The following is a 27,282-nucleotide window of genomic DNA, read 5'->3' as shown; positions in this document are numbered from 1 at the left end:
CAACCTGAGGGTTGTGAGTTTAAATTTTATTCAGGGTCTTACTGAGGACTGTAGCCTGGGAGATAGCTCTGAAGACCTGTTCCAAAGAGGTAGGGGAGGAGCCAGTACACATGTATGAATTTCTTGGCTAGGATATACATGTAGTTAAGCATATATCTTGGTAAAAGATTGCTGCTAATCACGAAGAACAGATATCCCAAGTTAATGATTTTAGTGCTTTTCTATGTATGGGAAAATGCAAGAATCTGGGGTCATTGAAATTCTTCCTGAGATATGCATTTAACTATCTAGGGGCCTGTTTATCCAAAGGACAGAGTGCCTCATCCTGTTTTTTCATCCTGAATTCTTTTCAGGGTACGCTGTCGGTAGGTGACTGCAGTGGGTTGTGACTTAACCCCTGTATAACTGGTTGATGAGCAACGCTCTTTGTTTTTGTTGCAGTGGTTGTTCACACTGCTAAATAGCTGTCCATAGTCTCATCCCTTTACCAACAGCCAGGAACAAGCCTGACGCCAGACAGAACAAACTAAGAATTCCAGGCCACCAGAGTTTAAGGCTTCACCTCTATTTCCTAACCAGAATCTCTTACCTCAGTATCCACCAGAAGAAAGTGAAATGATACTTACAGTACTGATAATAGCAAACATTTATATGGAACTTACTGTGTGCCAGATACTGTTCTCCTATATTTTATTCATATTAATTTCCTTAATCCTTACAACTTCCCTCTGGGACAGAAAGTTTATTTTCTCATTCTGGAGATAAGAAAACTTTATCATTAGAGAATTCAAATAACTGGCAGGTCTCAGTCCTCCTCTGGTCACTCTCTTTCACTTAGTCCCTGGCCTAACCAAGTAGTGGGATTATTAGTCACTTTAATTTTAATTTCTTGTTCCCTAAATTAGATCAATAGTCATAGTAAACTTAGGCATGTTGCTGGCAGCAACATAGTCATGGGTTTTTCTTCATTAACTTAGCTCCTGACCTCACATACATTTAAAAACAAAAACAAAAAAAAAAGCGTATGGATTGAAGAAAAGTAAAAGTGAAATTGTAATAGCCTAAATAAAATAGCTGAACATTAGCACTACATTAAGACTTATTACAATGAAGACTGTAATAGCATAAGAAATTTTATTATACAACAGTTATGTTAAAAAAGGATACAAAGTTATTTATAATATGATAGAAAGTTGAACAAATGAAGAACCAACTAGAAAGAAACAAAACAAAATGTCAGTAACCTCTTGGATATGAGGTTGCAGATAATTTTGTCCTTTTTTCATCACTTTATTTCTGATTTTTCTATAGTGAGATTTATTGCTTTTATAATCAGGAAAAAACATGTTTTAAAAAGGCATCTGTCCTAGAGATCTAATGTAACTAATTACATTAGTTACATTACTTCGGTTTTGTATGTGAGAAGCAAGAGGGGGTTGAAGGCTGTCTCTGAAGTTTGGCACCTGGATACTAGTGAGTCAGAGGAAGAGCTGTGTGGAAGGATAACAGTGAGCGTGATTTTTTGACAGTATGATGCATATATAATTCCTGAAGGGCATTCAGATGGAGAAACTAGGCAGCTTGTTGAAAATTCTAAATCAAAACTCAGAAGAAAGTTTGGGTGTAGGGGTAAAAGATTTAGATGTAATTGACAAAGAAGTAACAGCTAGAACAGAAGAGACTTTGCTGAAGGCACCTCTAAAGAAAACAACACATATCTTACGGCCAATATATGTAAATTTGCCCACTTAATTAGAAAGAAAACAACATTTCTAAATAACAGTTAAGAGCTGAAACTGTCAAATGTTCATGAAAGTCCTATTCCTTTGAAGAAGAGAACGTATATTTAAATATAAATAGTTAAACCAAATCTTAGATAAATGAGATAAACTTTCATTCAAAAAGGGACCAATATTAAACCTCTCAACTAAACCAAGCCAGGTTCTCCAAGCCTGATTGTTTTTATAAATACTCCCTAATGAAAATGTGTTAACATTCCAAGTTATTTTCATGATTCTTAAAGTTTCTTCATACTTGAGCAAGTTTGATGATCCTGTCTGAATACGATCATCTTACACATGAGCCAAGACAACATTAATAATTGTCGCTGGTTACAAAGGGAGCCAGGGAAGAGGGTTATGAACTTTCCCATGAAAAGAAACATCATTAGAAGAAAAATGACTAAAGGGTAAGGATTCTCAATAAAGGGGTAGAGGGCAGCCAAGTAGACTCTTTATGTAAACGGTGACACATTCATTAGGCTGGTCACTTGTCCCAAGCAGAGAACTTATTTTCTCTTTCCCTGTGATCTTCTCACAACTTTTAGTAGGCTTCTAATTAATAGTAATTGTCTATAAACTGATTGACAGTACTTTTATACTATAAATATAAGTATAAAATATTATCATTTTAATCCAACTCAGTACATTTGGGAGAAGAAACAGCATGTAGAAATATTAAAAAATTAAAAGGTACTATAGGAAACTGGTTATTCATTGGGTGTCTTATGTAAAGTTGAAAGTTATCAGTACTTTTTTCATTTTTAAATCAATAGTTATAATATAATATTTTAAGCCAATAAAGTAAGTTATGAAATTTCCACCTAGTTCCACAGGTTTTGTATTAGATGGTTTCCCGCAATATCCTGACGAGGTCCAGTTTCTGGGGAAATATGGGTTTTTCCCAGATGCTGCTGTTTTTATACAAATTGATCATCAAGATGTTTCTGATCGCCTCCTTCCTACCCAAATTGGAAAGTGGAAAATGAAACAAAAGAAGAAATTAGAAAGGAAAAAACTCATCAAAGAAATGAAGGCAAAAATCAAGGTATGTATCTGTTAAAAAAAAAGCATGAGAGTAAATGTGTTCAGCATTTATCCAGTTTATAAAGTGGTCTTTACAAAAATGTAGTTTTCTGATTTTAATACCACATTCAGTATGAAGACATTTTCATCAAATATTAAGACAATTTATAATTAAAGAGTTAAGAATTATTTGAGGGCTTTATGATTATCTACATGTTAATGTTTCTCACTCCAAGGCAAGTAAAATTAAAGATAGTGGTAGCACCAAAGTATCCTTATACCAGACACTGGAGCACCGTTGAAGAGGCAGCAAGTGGAGCAGATCTTGAAACACAAAGAATTAAAATTTTCATTGACTTTTTCACTAGCTCCTGGAATGGTGACACCATCCAGCAAGGCCGTTTTAGCCTGTAGTACAACAAATCCAGGTATTAGCTTACAACATCTTTTCTTGAACTGTAGTCTGAGAGGTTTCCATAAAATGTTCAAAAGTGTCATAGAGAACCTAGCAATTCCACTCCTAGGAACCTATCTAACAGAAATGAAAACATGTCCATGTAACAATTTGTATGTGGAAGTTCACACAGCATTATTCATAATAGCCAAAAAGTAGAAACAGTTCAATGTCCATCAACTGATGAATGGATAAACAAAATGTGGTAAATATCCAGATAGGGTCCCTTGGCTTCCAGCCCAAGGTGGCAACATAGGAGCCTCCTGAACTCAATCCACTCTGAAAGAAATCCAGAAATTAGCTGAGTGACTCCTACACATTGGGCAAATGAGAAAATACCCACATCACCTACATCAAAACAGCTGCTGCTTGAGTGTCTAGCTTCCAATCAGCCTATGCTGACTGTGATCCTCCCATTTGGGACACTGATAGGTCATGGTACCCCCTCAACTACTGGGAGCAACTAAAAACAAATAAAGTGGCTTAAACAAGTACAAAGGCTTAAGAGATGGCCAAGAGCAGGGGCCAGCTTGAGCTGTGTTCATCTTCCACACAAGACCACGCTGTCAAGACAGGGAGAGGTGGCTGTTTTATCTAATGGGCAGAGACCAACACATAGAGTCAAAGAAAATGAAAAAACAGAGGAATATGTTCCAAACGGAGGAACAAGATAAAATGCCAGAAACACACCTTACTGAAACAAAGATAAGTGATTTATCTGATAAAGAGTTTAAACTAATAGTCATAAGGATGCTCACCAACGTCAGGAGAACAATGCATAAGCAAAGTGAAATTTTCAAGAGATAGAAAATATAAGAAAGTACCAAACAGAAGTCACAGAGCTGAAGAATACAATAACCAAACTGAAAAATTCAGTACAATAGCAGACTGTAGACACATAAATCAGTTTAACAGAATAGAAAGCACAGAAATAATCCCATGCATATATTGTCAGTTAATTTATGACAAACTAGCCAAGGATGTACAATGGGGAAAAGATAGTTTCTTCAATAAATGGTGCTGGGAAAACTGTATAGCCTGCTGCAGAAGAATAAAACTGAACACCTATCTTACACCATACACAAAAATCTACTCAAAATGGATCAAAGACTTGAAACAAAAGCCCTGAAACCCTAAAACTCCTATAAGAAAGAGGGATAAGCTTCTTGACATCAATCTTGGCAATGATGGTTTTTTTTTTTGATTTGACACCAAAAGCAAAAATAAATAAGCGGGACTACATCAAACTAAAAAATTTTCTGCCCAGCAAAAGAAACCATCAACAAGATAAAAAGGCAGTCTAGGGAATGGGAAAAAGTATTTGTAAATCATATATCTGATAAAGGATTAAAATCCAAAATATATAAAGAACTCATACAACCCAGTATCAAAAAAAAATCCAATTTTTTAAAATGGGCAGATGAACTGAATAGATATTCTTCCAAAGAAGGCATACAAATGACAACAGGTACATGAAAAGGTGCTCAACATCACTAATCATCAGGTAAATGCAAATCAAAACCACAATGAGATATCACCTCTCACACCTGTTAGGGTATCTAAAATCGAAAAGACGAGATAAATGCTGGTGAGGATGTGGAGAAAAAGGAGCGCTTGTGCACTGTTGGTAGGAACGTCAACTAGTACAGCCATCGTGGAAATCAGTATGGAGGTTCCACACGTAATTAAAAAATAGAATTACCATATGATCCAGGAATCCCACTTCTGGGTATATATATCCAAAGGAAACAGTCATTATCTCAAAGAGATATCTCTCCTCCCATGTTCATAGCAGCATTATTCACAATAGCCAAGGTGTGGAAACAACCTGTGTCTGCCAACAGGTGAATGGATAAAGAAGTGGTGTGTGTATACACACACACACACACAGGAATGTTGTTTAGCCATGGGAAAGAAGGAAATCCTGACGTTTGCAACAACATGGATGGACCTTGAGGGCATTATGCTAAGTTAAATAAGCCAGGCAGAGAAAGACAAATACTGCATGGTATCACTTGTATGTGGAATCTAAAACCAAATCAAACTCATAGAAACAGTCTAGAAAAGTGGTTGTCATGGGCTGGGAGGTGTGGGAAATGGGGAGAAGTTGATAAAATGGTACAAAAGTTCAGCTATAAGATGAATAAGACCTAAGGAGCTAATGTATGACATGATGACTATAGTTGGTAATACTGTACTACTGTATAATTGAAATTTGGCAAGAGAGTAGAACTTAAATGTTGTCACACACACAAGATAAATATGTGAGGTGACGGATGTGTTAATTAACTAAATGGGAGAAGTCCTTTCACAATGTATACGTATCAAATCTTCATGACATGCACTTTAAATATCTTACAATTTTATAAAGCTGGAAAAATAAATAAATAAATAGTATATTCATATAATGGAGTAGTATTCAGTACTTTTAATGAATGTACTATTGATACCCCCTACAATATGGATGACTACCAAAATCATTATGCTGAGTAAATGAAGCCAGGCAAAGAAAATAGTACATACTCTATGATTCATTCCATATGTATGACATGTCTTGAAAGGACACATTTATAGATCTGGGTTGAGTAGAAAGAATAGGGCTTTCAAATCTGGAACTAGGAAGACCAAGATGGGACATGAGAAGTGTGTTAAATTATGTGACGGTCTTTTATACTGAAGAGAGTATGTCATTGTTCCATGTGGGGGGAAAGAAGCACCATTGGTAGGAGGAAGTACAGGGAGATGTATTTCATTATTAGTAAGACTTTCCAAAAAGAACAAAGACTGAAGGCAGTGAGCTACTTGTCAATAGATAAGCGTAGACTGAGTGGACATTTGGCAGGGAGAGTATGGAAGAAAGCTCTCTTTAGTGTCAGAGAGCTAATCAGTTAGTTCCAATTTTCAGCTACTGTGACTTAAATTACTGAATACCTTATCACAACTCGATACTTATTAAATTATAAACAAAGTGTTAAAACCATGAAGTTCCTCTGTCACTGCTCAGACACAGTTGTCAAGTTCTTTTCATCTTTTCATCTTGCCAAAGGAAATCCCTCTATCCATCTTGCCATCCATCCCTTTGCTCCACCACACTAAGATTACACGTCCCAGGCCATCCCTGTCCCATACAAAATCAAAGCCAATCTCTCAGCCATCCAAGAACTGTGGAAGTCAGGAGAGAGGTGTGGCAAGACATCAAGCTTCACACCATTCTACCTGACATCCTTCCCTTTTCTGCTGCTGATCTCTGAAGAAAGTGGGCCAAAGTGTCTGCCAGGCAAGAGGCTCTATAAACATGAGAATGGAAAAGAAAGAAGAGGGCATACCAAAGCACAGCTGCATGTTACCTCCTTGTGGGATCTGGCACCTTTAGACCAGTGTTCTCAGAGAACTCTCTGTGCTGATGGAAATGTTCTGTATCTTCACTGTCCAATACAGCAGCAACTAGCCACACATGTGGTTATTAAGCAGTTGAAATGTATTTAGTTGGTGAGGCTGAGAAATCAAATGTTTAATTTTATTTAATTTTAATAGAGCTGCAAGTGACTTGTAGCTGCCATACTGGACGGAGCAGCTCTAAAGCAATCAAGCCCCAGCCTAGACATCACATGCCCTGAGGATTTCAGGGATATGGAACAGGAAAGAGCAGATTTACACCTTTCTTCTCATACCCACAGCTCTGCCCTGGTTCAGATTCTTTTCACCTCACACCCAGCACTCCTACGATGACCTCCTAATTGTCCTACCAGACTTCATATCTGGGCCCTCCAGGCCATCCTTCGGGCAACCTGATCTTCCTAAAACTCTGTTTTGATCAAGTCACTCTGTTAAGATCTGAACTCCTCAGTCTGGCATTTAAAGCCCTCCCAATCCTGTTCCAAACCCTCTTTCTAACTTTATTTCTCAGTTGGAACAAATACAAACCCTCCTTACAGCTCCATCATACAATGTGCTTTTTCATACCCTTATCTGGGAGTTTCTTACACCATCCTCACACTAGCTGTGTTATACTATGTGAATTAAACCTTCTGACTTTATTAACTCATCTATAAAGTGGGATAATGCTGTCCGCCTTGCAGTATATTTTGAGCAGAAAATGAAAGAATATACATGTGCAGTGCTCAGAACAGTGATGGCACCTGGCAGACATGCAATAATTAGTTAAACTTCACTGACCACTACTTATTTGAGTGAAAGGATCAGAGGAGAAACAGACTCATAATATGTGTGTGCTTTATTATACATACTTTGCATTTCTTTTTGGTGTATACAGTGGTTTCCTTATATGTTATGAAAACACAAAGGAGACTGTATTTTCATAACTCTACAGTTAAAGCACCTATGGTAAAACTCTGGTTTTAAAAAAGGAAATTAGAGTTTTTATAACTCTTACCCTCTGAAAAGCTACAGAATCTCTCTGGGGCTCATGAACTATATTAATTTGATTCAATTCAGTTTTAGAATTCTATCTACAAATATTTCTTGAATGTCAACAAAACATAAATTATCTGAAATGTATACTCAGTAATTGTCAGATAAAAGGAGCACAGTCCTGATGGCCTAGACCGGAGCCCCCAGGGCATGTCTTTAAGGCACTTCTCTGATCTCCCAGTATTTAAGGGGACTCCAGTTTCAAGAGTCCTGAGCCAATGAGCCCCCAAACCCAAGGGGTGCTGGTTAGTTTTCATGCAAACCTTAAGGTCATATCAAAGGACCTATTCATTGCATTAGATTTAGAGACCCCTAGAAGGACTGGAGGACTACTTATACACCATATGTGTGAATGCATCCAAAGTACATGTGCTTTTCTCACATGGATTCTTTAGGCAATTACATCTTAATAATATGATGGAAGATTATCAAACATTTTCAACAAAGAGCCTCTAAGTATTTCCCTGTTTCTCCATGTACAAAATCTACCTCTCCACCAAAGGAAACAAATAAGTAATCCATTTTGAAAAGGAATTCTAAAGTTTATAGAAAAAGTGACTGATCCCAAGTACCATTTATCCCTCTGGAGGGAAGTAGCTGATCAAGAGGTCCAGAGGTCCAAAGATGTAAGTGACATAATTACCACTATCACATGCTTTTCTGGAAAGTATCCTTCTACCCAAATATTATTCCCCTTTGGGAAAAAAAATTAATATATAGAAAGTAATTTTAGGGCTTCCCTGGTGGCGCAGTGGTTGGGAATCTGCCTGCCAATGCGGGGGACACGGGTTTGAGCCCTGGTCCAGGAAGATCCCACATGTGACAGAGCAACTAAGCCTGTGTGCCACAACTACTGAGCCCGTGAGCCACAACTACTGAGCCAGTGTACCTAGAGACGATGGTCCGCAACAAGAGAAGCCACCACAATGAGAAGCCTGTGCACTGCAACAAAGCGTAGCTCGCTGCAACTAGAGAAAGCCTGCATGCAGCCACGAAGACCCAATGCAGCCAAAAATAAATAAATTAAATAAATTTTTTTAAAAAAAGTAATTTTATTATTATCCATTAATATTTTTTAATGTCTCTTTCTTTAACAGGATGACATGATTTCTAAAAGAAGGGCTGAACTTATAATAGAGAGAGAGAGAAAAAGGAAAGAAGAGGAAGTAAGTAAATAAAATTGCTTTTTGCAAAAAAAAAGGACACACATATTTAAAACATATATATTTTACACATATATAAAATCCCAGCAATGTAAAATAAAAAGATGCATAGAAGTCTTTTTTTAATTTTTATTTTACGTTGGAGTATAGTTGATTTACAATGTTATATTAGTTTCAGGTGTATAGCAAAGTGATTGTTATACATATACATATATCTATTCTTTTTCAGATTCTTTTCCCATATAGGTTATTACAGAGTATTGAGTAGAGTTCCCTGTGCTATACAGAAGGTCCTTGTTGATTATCTATTTTATATATAGCAGTGTATGTCTGTTAATCCCAACCTCCTAATTTATCCTTCCCCTGCACCTTTCTCCTTTGGTAACCATAAGTTTGTTTTCTAAATCTGTGAGTCTGCGTCTGTTTTGTAAAGAAGCTCATTTGTATTTTTTTTTAGATTCCACATATAAGTGATATCTTATGATATTTGTCTTTCTCTGCCTGATTTACTTCATTTAGTATGATAATCTCTAGGTCCATCCACGTCTCTACTGACCCAATTTCGTTCCTTTTTTGTTTTGTTTCTTGTTGTTTTTCTGCTACTCTCTTTTTTTCTTTTTTTTTTTAAACGTCTTTATTGGAGTACAATTGCTTTACATTGTTGTGTTAGTTGCTGCTGTATAACAAAGTGAATCAGCTATACGTATACATATATCCCTATATCCCCTCCCTCTTGCATGTCCCTCACACTCTCCCTATCCGACCCCTCTAAGTGGTCACAAAGCACCAAGCTGATCTCCCTGTGCTATGCGGCTGTTTCCCACTAGCTATCTATTTTACATTTGGTAGTGTATATATGTCAATGCCACTCTCTCACTTCGTCTCAGCTTACCCTTCCCCCTCCCCGTGTCCTCAGGTCCATTCTCTATGTCTGCGTCTTCATTCCTGTCCTGCCCCTAGGTTCTTCAGAACCTTTTTTTTTTTTTTTAGATTCCATATATATGTGTTACCATACAGTATTTGTTTTTCTCTTTCTGACTTACTTCACTCTGTATGAGAGGCTCTAGGTCCATCCACCTCATTACAAATAACTCAATTTCATTCCTTTTTATGGCTAATATTCTATTTAATATATATGTATCACATCTTCTTTATCCATTCATCTGTCGATGGGCATTTAGGTTGCTTCCATGACCTGGCTATTGTAAATAGTGCTGCAGTGAACATTGGGGTGCATGTATCTTTTCAAATTATGGTTTTCTCCAGAAATATACCCTGGAGTGGGATTGCTGGATCATAAGGTAGCTCTATTTTTAGTGTTTTTAAGGAAACGCCATACTCTCCTCCATGGTGGCTGAATCAATTTACACTCCCACCAACAGTGTAGGAGGATTCCCTTTTCTCCACACCCTCTCCAGTATTTATTGTTCAAAGGCTTTTTGAAAATGGCCATTCTGACCTGTGTGAAGTGATACCTCATTGTAGTTTTGATTTTCATTTCTCTAATAATTAGTGACGTTGAGCATCAAAAAGATGCATAGAAGTCTTGATGGAGATATAGAGTTTATGTACAAGTTCTGAGATTATATATCATTTTTATTTTCTTTACACTTTTTGGTATTCTATAACTGTTTACAATGAACTTTTATTACTTTTATAATCAGAAAAACAAAAATTTTTTAAAGAAAGAAAACCAAGATGTTTAAATAATCTAATACAAAATATAATGATACTACATTAAACTATGCTTCTTGTGGATTTTCATTTGTGCTTTTCACACTTCAGCTCTTGCTACAGGGAGATAGGCTGGGAGCTTGGGTATAAGGTCTAGACAGAGAGCCTGTGAAGTTGTGCTGGGGCTAAAATATAGCTTACCTCGAGGTAAAGAATGGAATGGGGCAGAGCCTGTAGATGCTCAGAGTCACATACTGTGCAGGATGTTCAATACAGCTCCTCTTTTCCATCGGCTGATTTTTTGAAAAGATAAACCTTGAAGATCATGGATTTCGTTTTGTTTAGAGACGAGCTAGTCCCCAGTTGACCTAGCTGACCCAAATGCTACAGCCAAGCACCTCAGATAAAATATTCTGTCTTATAAACAAAATAAGATTTTGTAAGTTAGCTCTTCTGAGACTTAATCTTTTATAAAAATTGGCTGTGTATCTCCCACAATTAATTTATACAAACTGACTTTTGGAAGACAATTCCTGAGATTTTTTTATGAGAGTTCCTGAGATTTTCTGAGATTAAAACTGTGTATTTTTTTTAACTTTTTTGATGGGAATTTTATATGTACTGCCACTGTCTCAGACAAGGAAAGACTAAACACAGTGCAGCATCTCAAGGATCACTTAGTACAATTGTTATAATCAGTTAATGTGACAACCTGAGTTGAATCCATCCTGACTCCACATGGACCTTGGAGCTTGCTTTCCTGCACAGAACCAGGGGTCTTCTCATCATCTGCCTCTCTGTACAGAAATATGCAGTTTCTTGACTCACCTTTTTCCCAAGCAGTTAGGGAACCATATGCAGATAAAGCCCTTCCCAGGTTTGTCTTCTCAGCCTTAACATTATTGCCTTTGCTGTCTGACTTTTTAGCAACAAATAAAACACTTTTAACATTAGAAATCACTTCAAAGTCTCAAGGTGACTACTTCCATTAATTTTATAGGAAAATGTCGCCATCATGTGGAATTTTAGTCTCCAAATGTGACTGAAGAATATTCTATAAACCAGTGGCTTCATACAGATTTACAATGCATATCTTCCAATTCCTTGGAGGCCTTGCTTCTACTCTTACCCCTAGCTCCAGAATCTTTGCCCTCATCCTGTACACTAGCTCTTTCTCTGGTGCCTGGGTCCCTTTTACCAAGTGTAGTGTAGCCACATGCAGGAGAATGCCAGGAGTAGCCATGAAGGATTTTATCACTTTTCTAGATATGAGGAGATGCAAGAATTGGGCTCATAAAATCATCTCCTAAAAATATCTAACTATCTGAAGACCTGTTCTGCCAGTTTTTTCTAGAGCACAGAGTGCCTCATTTCTGATCCATCCTGAACTTCTTTCCAGGGCTGTTGAAGGTCAGCAGCTGCAGCAGCTCATAATTTATTTCTTATAGAGGTAGAGGGCAAGTGCCAATTTGTAGGTGACAAAAGACAGAGCTTTCTATCAGAGTTTTAGTCCCCCTCTGCCACCACCACTCTAGCGGAGGCTGCCTTCCACGCAAATGCACAAAATAAGAGAACTGACCCTAAGCCTATCGCTCCCTCCAAATTTTGACTACTCTACAAAATCTGCCTCTGTTCACTCTCCAGAAGCCCTCTGGAGCAAGAGAGAGGGAAAAAAAATCTGTGTGTATTTGTGTGTGTGTTGTCCATGGCTTGTGGTTATTATCTGCTAGAGGCTAAATGAACTTATTCCTTCATACTGGAGGCAGATCTCTGAGACGATGAATTTTAGAACATGTATCTCCTAACATAAGGACTGAGAGATACTAGATAGAAGAAAAAAAAGCAGCACTGTTCCAGAGGACCAAAATGCCACTTACAGAAAACTAAAACCTTTTTCTCTAAAAAGAATTAACCTGTGGGTCTCTCAGGTGGTCTTCTATGAAGATTTTTAGGCTATTAACCTTTTAAAAAATTTAAAGGAACTAGCCACAGCAACGTGATCAGAAAAAGAAACAGCATACATACTGAAAAGTAAGAACAAAATTTAATATTTGCATATATTTGATTATCTAGAAAGTCCAAGAGGGTAAATTGCAGAAAATTTTTTAAGGTTGATCCCACCAGCTCCTCATGTAACAGTGACATTTGTCCCCATGAAGAAAAAAGTAAATAATTTCTAAAGTAATTAAATAATCTGTCTAGAAAATTCTAGGTGCCACAGAATGTTGGTTGGTACTCTTCATCATCTGGGACAAGATCCAGCCTGCCTGCCTCTTCTCATCCTCACATCTTAAATGGAAGCATGATACAACCTGTCCTGCTCACATACCCAGAGCTTACAGTTGCTCTGAATTAATCAGTTTAGTCCTTCATTCATAAAAATGAATAGACAACCAAGGATTGCCATATATTTGAAATTATCAATACAAGGAAGAACCAAGATGAACAAACAGAATAATTGACTCTAAAACAAATAGACAATACAGGAAATATATTAAACATTTAAAAAATTCCAATTTGCCTTAAATAATTCAAGAACTTGTATCCATAAAACAAAAACAGGATGGTATGAAAAACCAGAGAGCAAAAAAAAAGTTCATGGAAACTACAATATAGCATTTAAATTAATTGAAAGTTTCTTGTTAAACTTATATAGTTTAATTTTTTTAATTAACAAACAAGTTGGAAGAGCTATTAAATAGAGCTGGAGAGGTGAGCAAAAGTTCATCTGAAACTAAGATGTCTGCAGCTCGTAGTGTGGACTCATCCCACCATGCCTCCAGTGATCGTCAGCAAATCAAATCTCAAACTAAAAAATTGTCAAAATATAAGAAAAAGGAAAAAGTAGTAAGAGAACCAAATGGCTTCAAAATTCAAATAAAAAAGAATAAGAACTGAGAAACATAGTTCCAACGCCAAACTCCTTCCGGGGAAAGAGGAGCCTGGGCACAGAACAGCGAAGGGCCCTTTGTCCTCTCTTCTTCCTCCCGGCACCTGCAAGTCCAAATCCCAGCTCCAGGCGCCTTTAAAGGCACCAGGGTCTAATCAGTTAGAAAGATCAGGAAATAGCGAGCTAATCAAAAGTGTGCAGGCAAGAGGTAATGAGAGGGCAAACAGTAGAGCAGGACTAGAAAGGAGGAGAGAGTCTTAAGTATTATTTAGGATTCCTATTCTTAGAAACTGGATGTGCAATAATGGAGAGTGAGGAGTCAAGATAACTCCCAGGTTTCCGACGGGAAGGCAGTGCTCCATCCGGGACAAGGGATAATTCTGGGCGACGTGCATAGAGGCAGTGCAGGAGGATCAGTAGGACAGGGTTCAGTGTTACGCAAACTGGACTGTAGCACTTCGAGCCTTTACAACACCACTTAGTATCAGTATCCTGTTGTGGTCTTCAGTAATCATTTATGTGTTAATTCTGGTTTCCTCAGATAAGCTGCAGCCTCCTCAGGGGCATGTACTATTCTATTAGAACAGTGCTTTATACAAAATGACAATAATAACTATAACATAATATAGTGTTATAATAATAGGAATAGGAATAACAGCTATCATTTGCATGCTTACCATGTACCAGACAGTTTTCTGAGCGCTTTGCATGTATTAACTTATTTTAGCACTACCAACAACCACGTGAGGGAGGTACTTTCCTTATTCCTATTTTACAGACGAGGAAACTGGTTTTGTCCAAGCTAACACAGCTAGGGAGTGTTTTATATACTCTTTGAGTTGCATTAAATATTGTTACTGAAGACCATGAGAAACATGTAATGTTCTGACAACTATAGCATTAAATATTAGCAGTTAATATCTTGTCTAGGTATTTATTTATGGGATCACCGTGGTGTTAGAGTCTTGAAGGCATTAAATTTCTTGGGTGCCAGATATTTGAAACTTTACTATATCAGTTGATGAACGTTGCATGCCATACTAACCAATACCCGCTTATTCCAAAATATCCCAGATGATTAGTTAGCAGTGTCATTTGTTCCATATTTTATATGTATAGTAAAAGGGAATATTTTCCTCCTTAGACTGTCAGACAAGATGAAGACATGAGCGAGGAAGAACCTGAAGATGAGGAAGATGATATTGACAACATCCTTGATGAATTTCCAAAAGATGAGGAAGTGATGAGTGAGGAAGATGAAGAGCAGGAAATTGATGCGGTCGAACGCCTGAGAGGTGAACTGAGAGAAAAATTTGAAGCAGATACGAATAATTTACAAATAATACAGGTTATTACTTTTTCGTTTTTCATAATTCAAAAAATAACGTTTGAGAATGAAACAAAAGCGAGTTGGTTTATGCCTTGGTTTCTTTTTAACATTTCAAAAGAAATGTATATTTTTAGGGGTTAGGTCCCTTTCGTCAGCACCATTTACAATCATAAAAACTAGTTAATAAATCAAGGGCAACGTGGAAGCCACATAGGGTCAAAGTTTTAGCTGCCAACCTGCAGTTACTTGGAAGCTGAAAAATATTTGTTCTCTAGACTGAAGTAATCAGTTACTAGCAATGTCCATGTGCTGTAACTAAATACTGCCAGCCTCCTTCCCACTAAAAATGTTTGGTTTTATGATTGTTTTTCATTAGGAAGAATTTGAGAAGTTTTTGATACCAGTAATTCTCATTAATGGAGCTCGGAAAACCCACATTGTACAATACATATTGAATATGAAACTGAAACCGCTGGTGGAGAATCGTGCAAGCATTTTCGAGAAATGTTATCCAATATCATCCCGCCTTGCCCAGAAAATGCTCAGCTTTACCTACAAGTATATAAGCTCATTTGGCTACTGGGACCCTGTAAAGGTAATGTCAGCAAATGCATCTGAAAACCTTTCTCTTGTTTCTTTTTTTTTTTAAAGCATGTCTAAGAAGACAGTGGATAAGTTCAAAAAATTGTAAGCATTGTATAGTATTCTTAGCTAGCTATAAAAATATGTGTGGTTGTTTCGCCTTTCTGAAGTAGGAAAGTAGTTGAAGGGTTTAAATTTCTTTCGTCTATTTCTGTAAAGATCATCCAGTTCCAACTTGGTTTTAACTCTGTAGCAGAAGATGGTAGTAGAAATATTTTCAAACTAGACATCTAGCGAGCTGAGCTCTGACACAATTTGCTATCTAATTTTAGGCAAGTCCTTTAAACTCTTTGATTCTGCTTCCTCACCTTTAAGATGGGAGAATACTGCCATCAGGCCACTGTGATCAAATGCAAGAATATAAAATTCTCTGGAAAGTGTGAGATCCCATACAAAATGTGCCTTTAATGTTCGTCACAAACTTATTTCTAAGCACTGTATTTTTAGGCAGTGTGGACAAACATTTAATGTAATTGGAATTCAGTAACTTCAAATGTGGGATGGTTTTCAACAAATCTTAATCAAGGACATGCCAGCCACTGTGTCAGTCCCTGAGAATAGAGCAGTGAATAAAACAGACAAGGTTCCTTTGTCATGGGCCTTATATTCTAGCTGGGTTGGAGAGGGAGGATAGGCAATAAATAAGTAAACAAATAAGTTCTTGTCAGGTTGTATTAAGTGCTATAAAGACAATAAAAGAATGTCATGTAAAGGTGACCTGCCCTCTCAACCAGTGTACCTTCTTATTTCCATCAGTGAAGTAGCACAGTGGAGAAGACCATGGCCTCTCGAGCCAGACTGCCTGAGTTCAAAACCACCACTTACTAGCTGAGTGACCTTGGGCAAATTACTTCACCTCTCTGAGCCATTCCCATTTGCACAATGGGAATAAGAATAGTCCCTACCTCATGATATTGTTACAATTACTAAATCAGTTAATTATTGTAAAGTGCTTGCAGCAGTGCTTGTTTTATTGTGAATGCTCAATTAATATAAGTTGTTGTTATTAACGTGTATTGGTCACTGATAAAAAGTATTTTGGAGGAAGGGATCCAAAATGGAGCCATGTGCATATTACTTGAAACCTCCTTCCTGGCTGATGTTGATACAATCAGTTTCAATTCTACTTAATTGTGATATCTTCTTTACCTTCACTGTAAGGATGTCAAGAGAGACCTTTTCAAATATCATGCTGAAATATAGAAACATTATGACCGTTCCCTCCATAGAGAATCAGATAAAGTTAAGCATGTATTAGGATCACCTAGAAAGCTTTTGAAAAATAGTTACACCCTAACCTTCTCTTTGAGATGGACAAGAGAGGGGAAGAAGCAATCAAAGTCAGAACCCTATTTAAGGATCCATGTCCAAACATAATTAGGATTGTATAAAGATGCCTTGTGGAGAAATGAGTGCATGGTCATAGGAAGGGTTTAAACATATAAATCATTTTTTCAGGGCTGTTGGGAATCTTTCTGGGTGCCTGACCACTTGATGTTTCTGATTTGATGACACCTTGTGTATTCTGACCTATGGAGAAGAAAGATACATGCTAGATATTTTGGGCAATAGCAGAAACTATTGTAAGAATTCGCACTTAATTTTCGAATCTGAAATGGAATCATTAAACTTTCAGCTTTTCTTTTATTACCGAGTATAAGAAATAGAGCAGACATTCCCACCCCATCCCTGAGTTTCTTCTTATCCCTAACATTTACTCCCAGCCATGAATATTACTTCAGCCCAAGAATGATGATGCTGACAACACCATTGACCTGTGACAACTATCCTGGTGTAGTTCTGGGGGAGGAGCAATATTACCATACTGTTTCTCACCTACTCTGTCAAGTCCAGGGATGACTGATGCTTGGCCATCTGATGATATAAAAAGATATCCATTTAATTACCCAGTCGTCATCATCACCAATGCAAAGATGTGGGACCAGTCCTCCCTCTCCATTCCATACCGACACCTTAGGCTGCCTTTTAGGTGTATTTTTCCCTTTTGTGTCTGCTCTTGATGTTTGTGTGAGTGGGATTTCATCTGTATAAAAATGTAGAAGAGAAGCTAGTAGGATTTGTCCTACCAGTACACTCCCATATATAACCCAGGACCCCACCTGTATTAGTATACTCATGCTGCCATATGGAATACCACAGACTGGGTAGCTTAAACAGCAGAAATGTATTTTCTCACTGTTCTGGAGGCTGGAAGTCCAAGATCAAGGTACCAGCAGGGATGGTTTTCCTAGTGAGGCCTCTCTTCCTGGCTTGTAGATGGCCACTTCTCACTGTGTCCTCAGTGCTTTTCCTCTGTGCTCATGCACTCCTGGTGTCTCTTTTCTCTTCTTATAAGGACACCAGTCCTCAGATTAGAGCCCCATTCTTATAACCTCATTTAACCTTAGTTACCTCCTCAAAGGCCCTGTCTCCAAATACAGTAACTTTGAGGGTTAGGGCTTCAAACCATGATTTTGGGAGGACGCATTTCTGTACATTACGCCACCTTAGGAATGGACCTGTCTGTGAAGATAAATTGGCCCATGAATATATCCAAACACCTTTACACTACTTGGCAGAAACATTCAGTATATGCTAAACACATTATAAAGGAAGTAGAATAACTATAGTTGTCAGAAACTGGAACACTTAAGAAAAACTACATTTATTCCATGTGAGTATAAAATAATTAATTCTTTTTACAGTTTTTTAATATCAGTACTTGATTATAATTAGTTTTCTTGTTCTATAAGAAAGATTTTACAAATTTGTTTTTTTAAGTGTATTTGGGGGAAATGCTGTTTAAAATAAAGCTAACTTATTAATTCAGTTTTGCATATATTGCAGCTAAGTGAAGGAGAGACAATCAAGCCAGCTGAAAATTCAGGGAATCTACTTCATCCTGTAATCCATCGTCAGTATATTTATTTTTTATCTAGTAAGGAAACTAAAGAAAAATTTATGAAGAACCCAATCAAATATATCCGCCAACCCAAACCTAAGCCTACTATGCCCATTAGGATTGCACTTCTGGGGCCTCCAAAATCTGGGAAAACTACAGGTAAGGGTGTTTTTGCCTTTACTATCCTTAAGCATAAAAGAATCTCCTGAAGACCAGGACCACTTTTCCAGGAAGATAACTATCAAAACTGACTCAAAAAGAGACAGAACACGTTATTAGGCCAATAACCATTGAGGAGAAGGCATTCAAAAATATAACCCCACTCCAAAACAGCCCAGAATCAAATGGTTTTGGAGGAAAATTATGTCAAACTTTCAAAGAATTAAAAATTCAAGAGATACTTACTGTGTTTTTATAAGCTTTTCCAGAGCAAGGGGAAAGAAAATAAACTGACCAATTTATTTTCAGTTTTTTTTAAAGTAAAGAATATAGTCCATACAATTAAAAAAGTATAAAAAATATAAATTCATTTTTAAATTAGCATGACCCTGATATCAAAACCTAACAAAGATAATACAAAAAAAGAAATTACAAACGAATATTATTTATAAATATAGTCAAATAACAGTTATATTAAGATTTTATTAGCATAAAAATTATATTTAAAATTTTATAAATATAATCTGTATTAATAAGTTAAAGAGTGAAAATCCATTATCTTAATCATTACTGAAAAAGGCATTTGGTAAACTATAATGTTTGAATTTTTTATATCTTGAGACTTTTTTTTTAAGGCAAATAGTCCAACAATAGGTGAGTGTGGTATTTCAAGATGACGTGTGACATGATAACCACATGAACAGTGGTTGGTCGCAATGATAATAAAATGGGAAAGGGCAGATACCAGAGATATTTAAAAAGGAAATGACAGGACTTAATGACTGACGGCATAGAGAATGAAAGGGAGAGATGAGGTCAAAGATTAATTTTCACCAGAAATAATAATAGGGAGTTTTGTGTTTTAGCTCTTCAGATGAAAAGTGGGTTTTCCCCATTTAAACGTCTTAACATGATTAAGAGTCTTTAATAGTTGTGTTCTAAAAGTTCACAAAGATAATGATATTTCCCAAAGAAAGCTGTACATTAACGTTCAAGATCCCACAACCACAGCAAAAAGTAAAATGTAGATTAGACAATCTGATTCCTCGATTTTTGTTGAAATAGAGGTTAATCTTTAAACAAAATGTCAAATTGTAAATGCTTAATTGTTTTCATAGCTTAAGAAAAATAGGTGTGACTCTCGCGTTTGTGGCAAAGCTGAGATGAAGCCTTCTGCGGCTCTCACAGGGGAGTTGCTCCCGGGTGGCCCTAATTGTGGCCAGTTAACCTGTATTCCCTGTGGGACCAGATGAGTCTCAGTGTCCTCTACACACTGCTGTCTCCAGACCGTGATGAAGCAGGGTCTGTAGACCCTGTCAGAGCACACCCACATTTAACAGTAACTGGAAGCTATTATCTGTGGTCTCACTTAGCAGAAGCAGAGGCCAAGCCTGAGTCCTCTTTCAACAAATGGCAACATCTATGTGCCCTTGGACAAATTATTCCATTGCAGTGGGCTGCAGTTCTCTCATCTATAAAATTGTAACTTCAATACCCGCTCTACGCACTTGATGGAATAGTTGAAAATATCAAAAAAAGTCACAGAAGAAATATTACCTCATAAGCTATAAATTACTATTAAAATGTCAGATATGCCATTATAATTTTTAAAAATTACTTCCTAAGGATTAACTGCCGCCTAACTGTATAGGGTAAGCTAGCCTGATTGCAGCCTGGAGTCCGTAAATGGACATAGGGAAATGGTTTAATCCGGTGACACAAGGAGCACTGAATTGTTATTTTGGACATAATACCAAATATTAATGGTACACATAGGATGCCTTATAAAGCTCTCAAAAGTGTTGCTACCTCGTGCAGAAGGAAAAGAACCACTTCAATGGTTTGGTTATAGAAAACCTCACGGAGTTGGCTCACTAACCAGACCCATCAGCCACATACCTGAAGTGCTAATAATGATCGACCTTTGAACAGTATTAATTCAATAAGATGTAGCAATTTTAATTTTTGAAATTTCTTTGAGGAATGTGAAGATTAGTTTGCTGTTGATGTCAATTAACCAGAATCTGAAACTGAGATTAACTGATGAATTTGTGAAACGGAATAAGTTTAAAGTTTTAATGTTTTTCAGTTGCCAAAAAAATTTCAAGTGACTATGGCTTAAAGCGTTTGTCAATAGGAGACGCTCTGCGTTATGTATTAAACCACCAACCAGACACAGAGCTGGCACTTATGCTAAATTGGCATCTTCATAAAGGAATGACAGCGCCTGATGAACTGGCTGTTCAGGCCTTAGAATTATCTCTGATGGAAAGTATAAGTAACACTGCAGGGTAAGTGGGGGCCGTGGAGGTGGAGAGGGAGTGGGATGGAGTTACATCTCTGAAGAAATTACTCACTGGAATGTAAAACACTTAATCGTAAACAGAGTTTAAAGCTCTTGTAAAGTGTGTGTGATGTGCTTTTCAAACTCTGGACACCTATATGGTTACATGTTTTAATTTTCTGTCAAGCTAAAACTCGGCTTGAACACCAGAAGAGCCAACAGGCCACTTCCCTCCCTGCAGCAACCCCTGAGCTGTCCAGGAGCCTCCAGGTTTACACAATCCATAAGGGTGGCCTGTGTGACTTCCACAGCCCAGCAGAACTCCTCACTGCCCCATGGAGTGATGAAGGCGTGGCCCTCCCCTGTCCCCCCAGGTGGTACTGGTCCCGTGGAGATGGTCTCTCTCTGGCCCAGCTCTCTGCACAGGAAGCAGCGCCCCTCCCTTGATGCTGCATTTGGACAGGAGAGCCCTGTGCTCGAACTGGTCTTCAGTTTACCCTCCTCCGCTCCACCACGGCTTCCCTGGCACAGCCAGTGGTCCCAGCCAGTAGTAAAAGCCGATAAAACCTAAGGCCCTGCTCTTGAGCCCAAGTCATTGACTTAAAATCTTGCTGATTTACTCAAGGCTGTTTTATATTAGGCGCCTCCTTGTCCTTCCCTACCACTGGTCCTTAATCAAGTCTTTGACAGTTCTAATTTCAGTTATCAGGGAGCAGATTCTGGACTGTCAAGTCTTTTCCCCAGAGAAGGCCCTGGGACTTAAGCAAATTGTGTTACCTCCTTTCTGGCATTCAGCTTTGCATACGAGGGATCTTAGTGAGGACAACGTAGGTTAAATCACAAAGGTTTTATTTCACCTTAATACCAGGACAGTAACTGCCCAGCCACGCTGAATTTCCCTAATCCTGAGGGCCTCTCAAGTGATCCTTCACAGGACAAAGGAGTTGAGCTACTTTCCATTAAAAACCAACAATGGCGGGCTTCCCTGGTGGTGCAGTGGCAAAAAAACAAACAACCCAATCCAAAAGTGGGCAGAAGACCTAAATAGACATTTCTCCAAAGAAGATATGCAGACTGCCAACAAACACATGAAAGAATGCTCAACATCACTAATCATTAGAGAAATGCAAATGAAAACTACAATGAGATATCATCTCACACCAGTCAGAATGGCCATCATCAAAAAACTTAGAAACAATAAATGCTGGAGAGGGTGTGGAGAAAAGGGAACCCTCTTGCACTGTTGGTGGGAATGTAAATTGATACAGCCACTGTGGAGAACAGTATGGAGGTTCCTTAAAAAACTACAAATAGAACTACCATATGATCCAGCAATCCCACTACTGGGCATATACCCTGAGAAAACCATAATTCAAAAAGAGTCATGTACCAAAATGTTCATTGCAGCTCTATTTACAATAGCCAGGAGATGGAAACAACCTAAGTTTCCATCATCAGATGAATGGATAAAGAAGATGTGGCACATATATACAATGGAATATTACTCAGCCATAAAAAGAAACGAAATTGAGCTATTTGTAATGAGGTGGATGGACCTAGAGTCTGTCATACAGACTGAAGTAAGTCAGAAGGAAAGAGACAAATACCGTATGCTAACACATATATATGGAATTTAAGAAAAAAAAAATGTCATGAAGAACCTAGGGGTAAAACAGGAATAAAGACACAGACCTACTAGAGAATGGACTTGAGGATATGGGGAGGGGGAAGGGTAAGCTGTGACAAAGCGAGAGAGAGGCATGGACATATATACACTACCAAACGTAAGGTAGATAGCTAGTGGGAAGCAGCCGCATAGCACAGGGAGATCAGCTCGGTGCTTTGTGACCGCCAGGAGGGGAGGGATAGGGAGGGCGGGAGGGAGGGAGACGCAAGAGGGAAGAGATATGGGAACATATGTATATATATATATAACTGATTCATTTTGTTGTAAAGCAGAAACTAACACACCATTGTAAAGCAATTATACTCCAATAAAGACGTTAAAAAAAAAAAGAAGAATCCGCCTGCCAATGCAGGGGACACGGGTTCAAGCCCTGGTCTGGGAAGATCCCACATGCTGCGCAGCAACTGAGCCCATGAGCCACAACTACTGAGCCTGTGCTCTAGAGCCCGCGAGCCACAACTACTGAAGCCCGCACACCTAGAGCCCACGCTCCGCAACAAGAGAAGCCACCGCAGTGAGAAGCCCACACACCACAACGAAGAGTAGCCCCTGCTCTCAGCAACTAGAGAAAACCCGTGTGCAGCAGCGAAGACCCAATGCAGCCAAAAATAAATAATTTTTTTAAAAAAACAACCAACAATGGCAGCTCAATACATCCTCAAGTTGGCTTGTGGGCTATGTTAATTTATAATCCTCTCTGCCATGGAACTTAGAACTAGTTAGTGCCTAGAGACTTAGCTGGAGAGCACTGAGGGAGGACTAACCAGCCCTTCCTGGTGACGTCAGCCAGCAAGCCCAGCTCAGGCACCTCAGAGTCGGTTTCCTGACTTTGGAATTTGCAGACAGCCTTTAGTCCTCTTCTCAGTTTGCTAGTGGCACTCATTACCTTAGACGGTTGGACTAACAAATTCTCCATCATTTCTGCTCAGAGGCCTGATGGGTCCTGATGGAATGGTTCTCTCCCAGATACCATAGGGGTCTCTCACCAACTCCCCATGTGCCCTTCCACACCCAGCCTCCTCACAGAATTTTACTACAAAAGAAAGCTTAGAACACAGTGTTTTCCGTATTTGCTTAATCTCTTACTAAAATACTATTAACTGTGCCAGGACCTTTTTTCTTTTAATTTTAAAACATTTTAATGTACTTCTTAAAATCTTGATTTACAAGACACCTTGTCTTACTGCCACTGACCTTTCAGTACAAAAATTTTACACTATCTGTTTGCTATAAAACTACAACATTAAGATCAGGGTTGGATAATTCTTCCCTTGCTGGCCATTCTTTTATAAGGAATGTCCATTAGTCTATTACTAATTGCTTTACAAACTTGATCTACAATCTTTAAGATAACTCTAAGGGTTAAATATCATTATTTTGCTATTTTTACTGAAAACTGAGGCTCAGAGAGGTCAGACCAGGTTTCAAATCTAAGTCTGTGTGCCTCTGAAGCCTATACTCTTTCCACTGTTTCATGCTAGAATAGTAGCACCAATTAAGTAATACAATGTTCAAGGTATAATATGTATTATCTCTCGAAGTCCGCTAAAACCTAGCTCTATGATGCTAAGTGTATGAATCAGAGCTGTGTCTGTATGTATGCAGCCTTCCTTCTGGCTCTTGGGCTGACTGAGGTTAAAAATATAGAGATAAAGGGAGTTCCCTGATGGCCTAGTGGTTAGGATTCCGGGCTTTCACTGCTGGGGCCCGGGTTCAATCCTCAAGCCACGCAGCCAAAAAAAAAAAAAAAGAGAGAGACAAAGAGGGCAAGGTGACAAGATTAATCAAGTTACATAGGAACAGTACGGGGCTAATCTTAAAGATAGACTGTTTCCGGAAGACAGAAAGGAAGGTCTGAGAGAAAAGACATCTGGAATTTTTATTTTCACGTTTCTCCTTATTAGTGTTGTCATTGATGGATACCCTGTATCTAAATATCAAGTGAGTCTCTTGGAAGCCAGGTCAGTCATCCCCATGGTCATCTTTGAGTTGGATGTGCCTTCCAAAGAGATTTTCAAAAGATTGCTCCTGGAAAAAGAAAAGGAACCAAGGTAATGTATGTGATGAAAACAATGATAAAGGAATAAACTTTACTCAACCAGAAAAAGCAGGTTTTTAACAGCTTTTTCCATTCCTTCTGTTTCTCTATTAGTTTGCCTTATCCATTGCATAACAGCTCACAGATTATAGCTGTCAAGAACTCAAAGTACCGCAAAAATATTGATGAGATTAGGCAATATTATCAAGAACAACATCAGAACTGGTATGTGATTGATGGCTTTCGCAGCAAATGGTGGGTATGGAATGAAGTCATTAAGAAGGTTAAAATGGTGAATAAACACATACAGATATACCTGGGAAGAATAAAAGCAGGTAAGAAAACGTGTAACTCTGAAAACACAATAAAATGTGAATTTGAAGTCTATGCATGCCTAACTCATGTTACCATAATTCATTCAATGTGAACATTTGTTCCCATGACCTTAATCAGTATTTTAAATACATAGTATTTTCCAATTATGTGGGCATGTATATTTGTTCTAATAAATGACTGCCTCTACTCAAGCTATCAGCTTAGCTCTCCAGCTAAGTCTCTAGGCGCTAACTAGTTCTAAGTTCAATGGCAGGGAGGATTATCAATTAACATAGCCCGCAAGCCAACTAGAGGATGTATGGGGCAGCTATCATTTATTCAATGTCTATGTGAACCTATCACCTAAAAACAAGACATGGTTTCTCACTAGAAGAGTTTATGGTGTTTGGAAAGCCATGTAAGAAGCTAGTTTCAAGAATGGTAGTTATACGAGGGCAGGGGTCTGTGGAGTGACACTTGGCAAAATTTTGTTTAGGAATCTAGAATTAGTTATTTTTACTATTTACTATGAAATTATAGTAGTATGTAAATGTTGATTCTATTAAAAATTTAATTTGAACATAGAATGTTTTTAATCTGTATTTGGAATCCATGAAACAAAATGTTTGATTATATATTCCTAGAAGTTTCTTGATTTTTCTCCCCAAATACACAAAATAGAAGGGCAGTTATCTATATCTCATATCTCTAAAAAGAGTGATGATGCCAAAGAATTTGTCTGGAGGGGTTTCACAGACATCTGGTTAATGACTTTGTTTAACTTTGGAAAATACGGAGAAGGTATAAGGAGGTATGAGGGAGCAACATGACACAGAGAATCTTATACAAGGAAAAATGCAGTGAGGAGTCTGATAATAATGGCTTCATTGAATCTTGATTTGCTTCATTATTTGGGCATCACCAGCATCTCTGGTTCCTGTTTGTCTGCAGACTGGGAATTTGTTTTCACCTGAGGATTACAAGGGATGAAGATAAGAGTGCAAGGGAAGAGAGAACTGAGTTTTAGAAACCTACTCCCAATAAGTTTTGGATAGCATCACACTAGTAGAACATTCCACAGCAGGCTTTGAAAGCAAAACTTGTGCCTCATTCATCTTTCTGTTACCCTACTTCACCTTTCCTGCCTCAGATTGGGTTGCCTGAAAACAGACTCATGATGAAAAGTTGCGTGCAGAAGCTTTATCAGGAAGTACTCTCAGGAGTCAAGTTGCCAGATTAAGCAAATAAAAATACAGGATGCCCAGTTAAATTTAAATTTCAGATAAATGACAAGTAATTTTTTAGTCTAATTATTTACCAAATGTATGGGACATATTTATACTAAAAACTGTTCGTTGTTTATCTGAAATGCAAACTTCAGTGGGCATCCTGTATTTTATGTCAACTCTAATTAGGAGATAAACCTGTGGGGAAGTGAGGCTAGTAGAACCGAGCAGAGGGAGAAACTAACCTGCAGTGTGGTGGAAACAGAAGCCTCCCTGGATGCTATAGGGAAGCACTAGAGCTAGGATGGACCTTCAAAATTTCCCACACTGGGGGGAGAGGCCAGGCTTTATATCCTCCCATTGGCTTGTCATTGACCAAAGGTCACTCCAGGAGGGGGTGTAACCTGTAACAGAGGGGCCATTCCCAGTGCAGCTGTGATCCGTTAGCACAGATATTTCCAGCAGCTGGGGGATGGGTGCATCAGCCCTGAAGAGAGGGGTGCGGATGGGGCACCACAGTATCCACTACATTATTCCAGATATACTTGCCTCTGCCTTGAGTAGTTTAATCTAATTGAAGCTGCCCTCTTGCTTTCCTGCTTTAGCATCTACCTGATAATCTATACCTGATTGTTTGAATTTAGTTTTGATTTTTTTTTTAATATTCTCCACTTGCTTTGTATGTTATTCAAATAACCCTCCCCTGTCAGGGGGCCAGTTTATTCTCACTAATGAGATGGAGCAAGGTCAGGGCTAGAAAACTAAAGAGATTCCTCCTCATTCTGCCACATTCCAGAAAAGGATATATAGACATTGCCACATGTCATCAAGACTATCCCAAGAATCAGAAAAAGAGATACTTGAGTGTCTTTTAGGACTTAAAGTGATTTGAGTCTAAATTACCCTGCCACTAAACCTGTCAGGATTGGTGAGGTCAGCACATCTGAGCTAAAGAGCAACATACAAGTGTAAAACTATGTAGTACCATATAGTATAATATTATAGCACTATATAATACTATATACTTTAACAACACTATTATTATACCATAGTACTGTGCGTTATAATACTTTAGAATAATATTACACCAGTGTAGTATTATAGTGTAATATTCTTTTTAGGAAAGGATGGTTGGGGCTTCTTAGCCTTTTCGTTTGTATCATAAACAATGGATGGAATAGTGGATTTGTTTGTCTATTGCTTCATCACAAATTATTCCGAAACTTAGCAGCTTAAAACAACACACACACACAGTCACTCACAGTTTCTGTGGGGCAGGAATC

The 27,282-nt window shown here is 38.1% G+C and overlaps 1 protein-coding gene across 3 annotated transcripts in view; it reads left to right on the top strand.

The window, feature by feature from the left end:
- The window catches only part of AK9 (adenylate kinase 9), a 121,303-nt gene that overhangs the window by 86,588 nt on the left and 7,433 nt on the right, over positions 1–27,282 (top strand). For all 3 annotated transcript variants that reach the window (XR_009558739.1, XM_060283563.1, XM_060283561.2), the window contains 8 exons: positions 2,607–2,826; positions 8,787–8,855; positions 14,561–14,764; positions 15,123–15,341; positions 18,236–18,449; positions 20,539–20,740; positions 24,325–24,471; positions 24,573–24,793. Coding sequence is in view for 2 of the 3 variants with exons in the window: in XM_060283563.1 (XP_060139546.1) it covers positions 2,607–2,826; positions 8,787–8,855; positions 14,561–14,764; positions 15,123–15,341; positions 18,236–18,449; positions 20,539–20,740; positions 24,325–24,471; positions 24,573–24,793 (1,496 nt within the window). In the remaining variant the exon portion in view is untranslated. The remainder of the gene's footprint in view (positions 1–2,606; positions 2,827–8,786; positions 8,856–14,560; positions 14,765–15,122; positions 15,342–18,235; positions 18,450–20,538; positions 20,741–24,324; positions 24,472–24,572; positions 24,794–27,282) is intronic.

Source organism: Globicephala melas, chromosome 14 (assembly GCF_963455315.2).
Source record: "Globicephala melas chromosome 14, mGloMel1.2, whole genome shotgun sequence".
Classification (NCBI taxonomy): Eukaryota; Metazoa; Chordata; class Mammalia; order Artiodactyla; family Delphinidae; genus Globicephala; species Globicephala melas.
The sequence above is the reverse complement of the archived record's forward strand: the minus strand, read 5'-3'. Positions and strand labels throughout refer to the sequence as shown.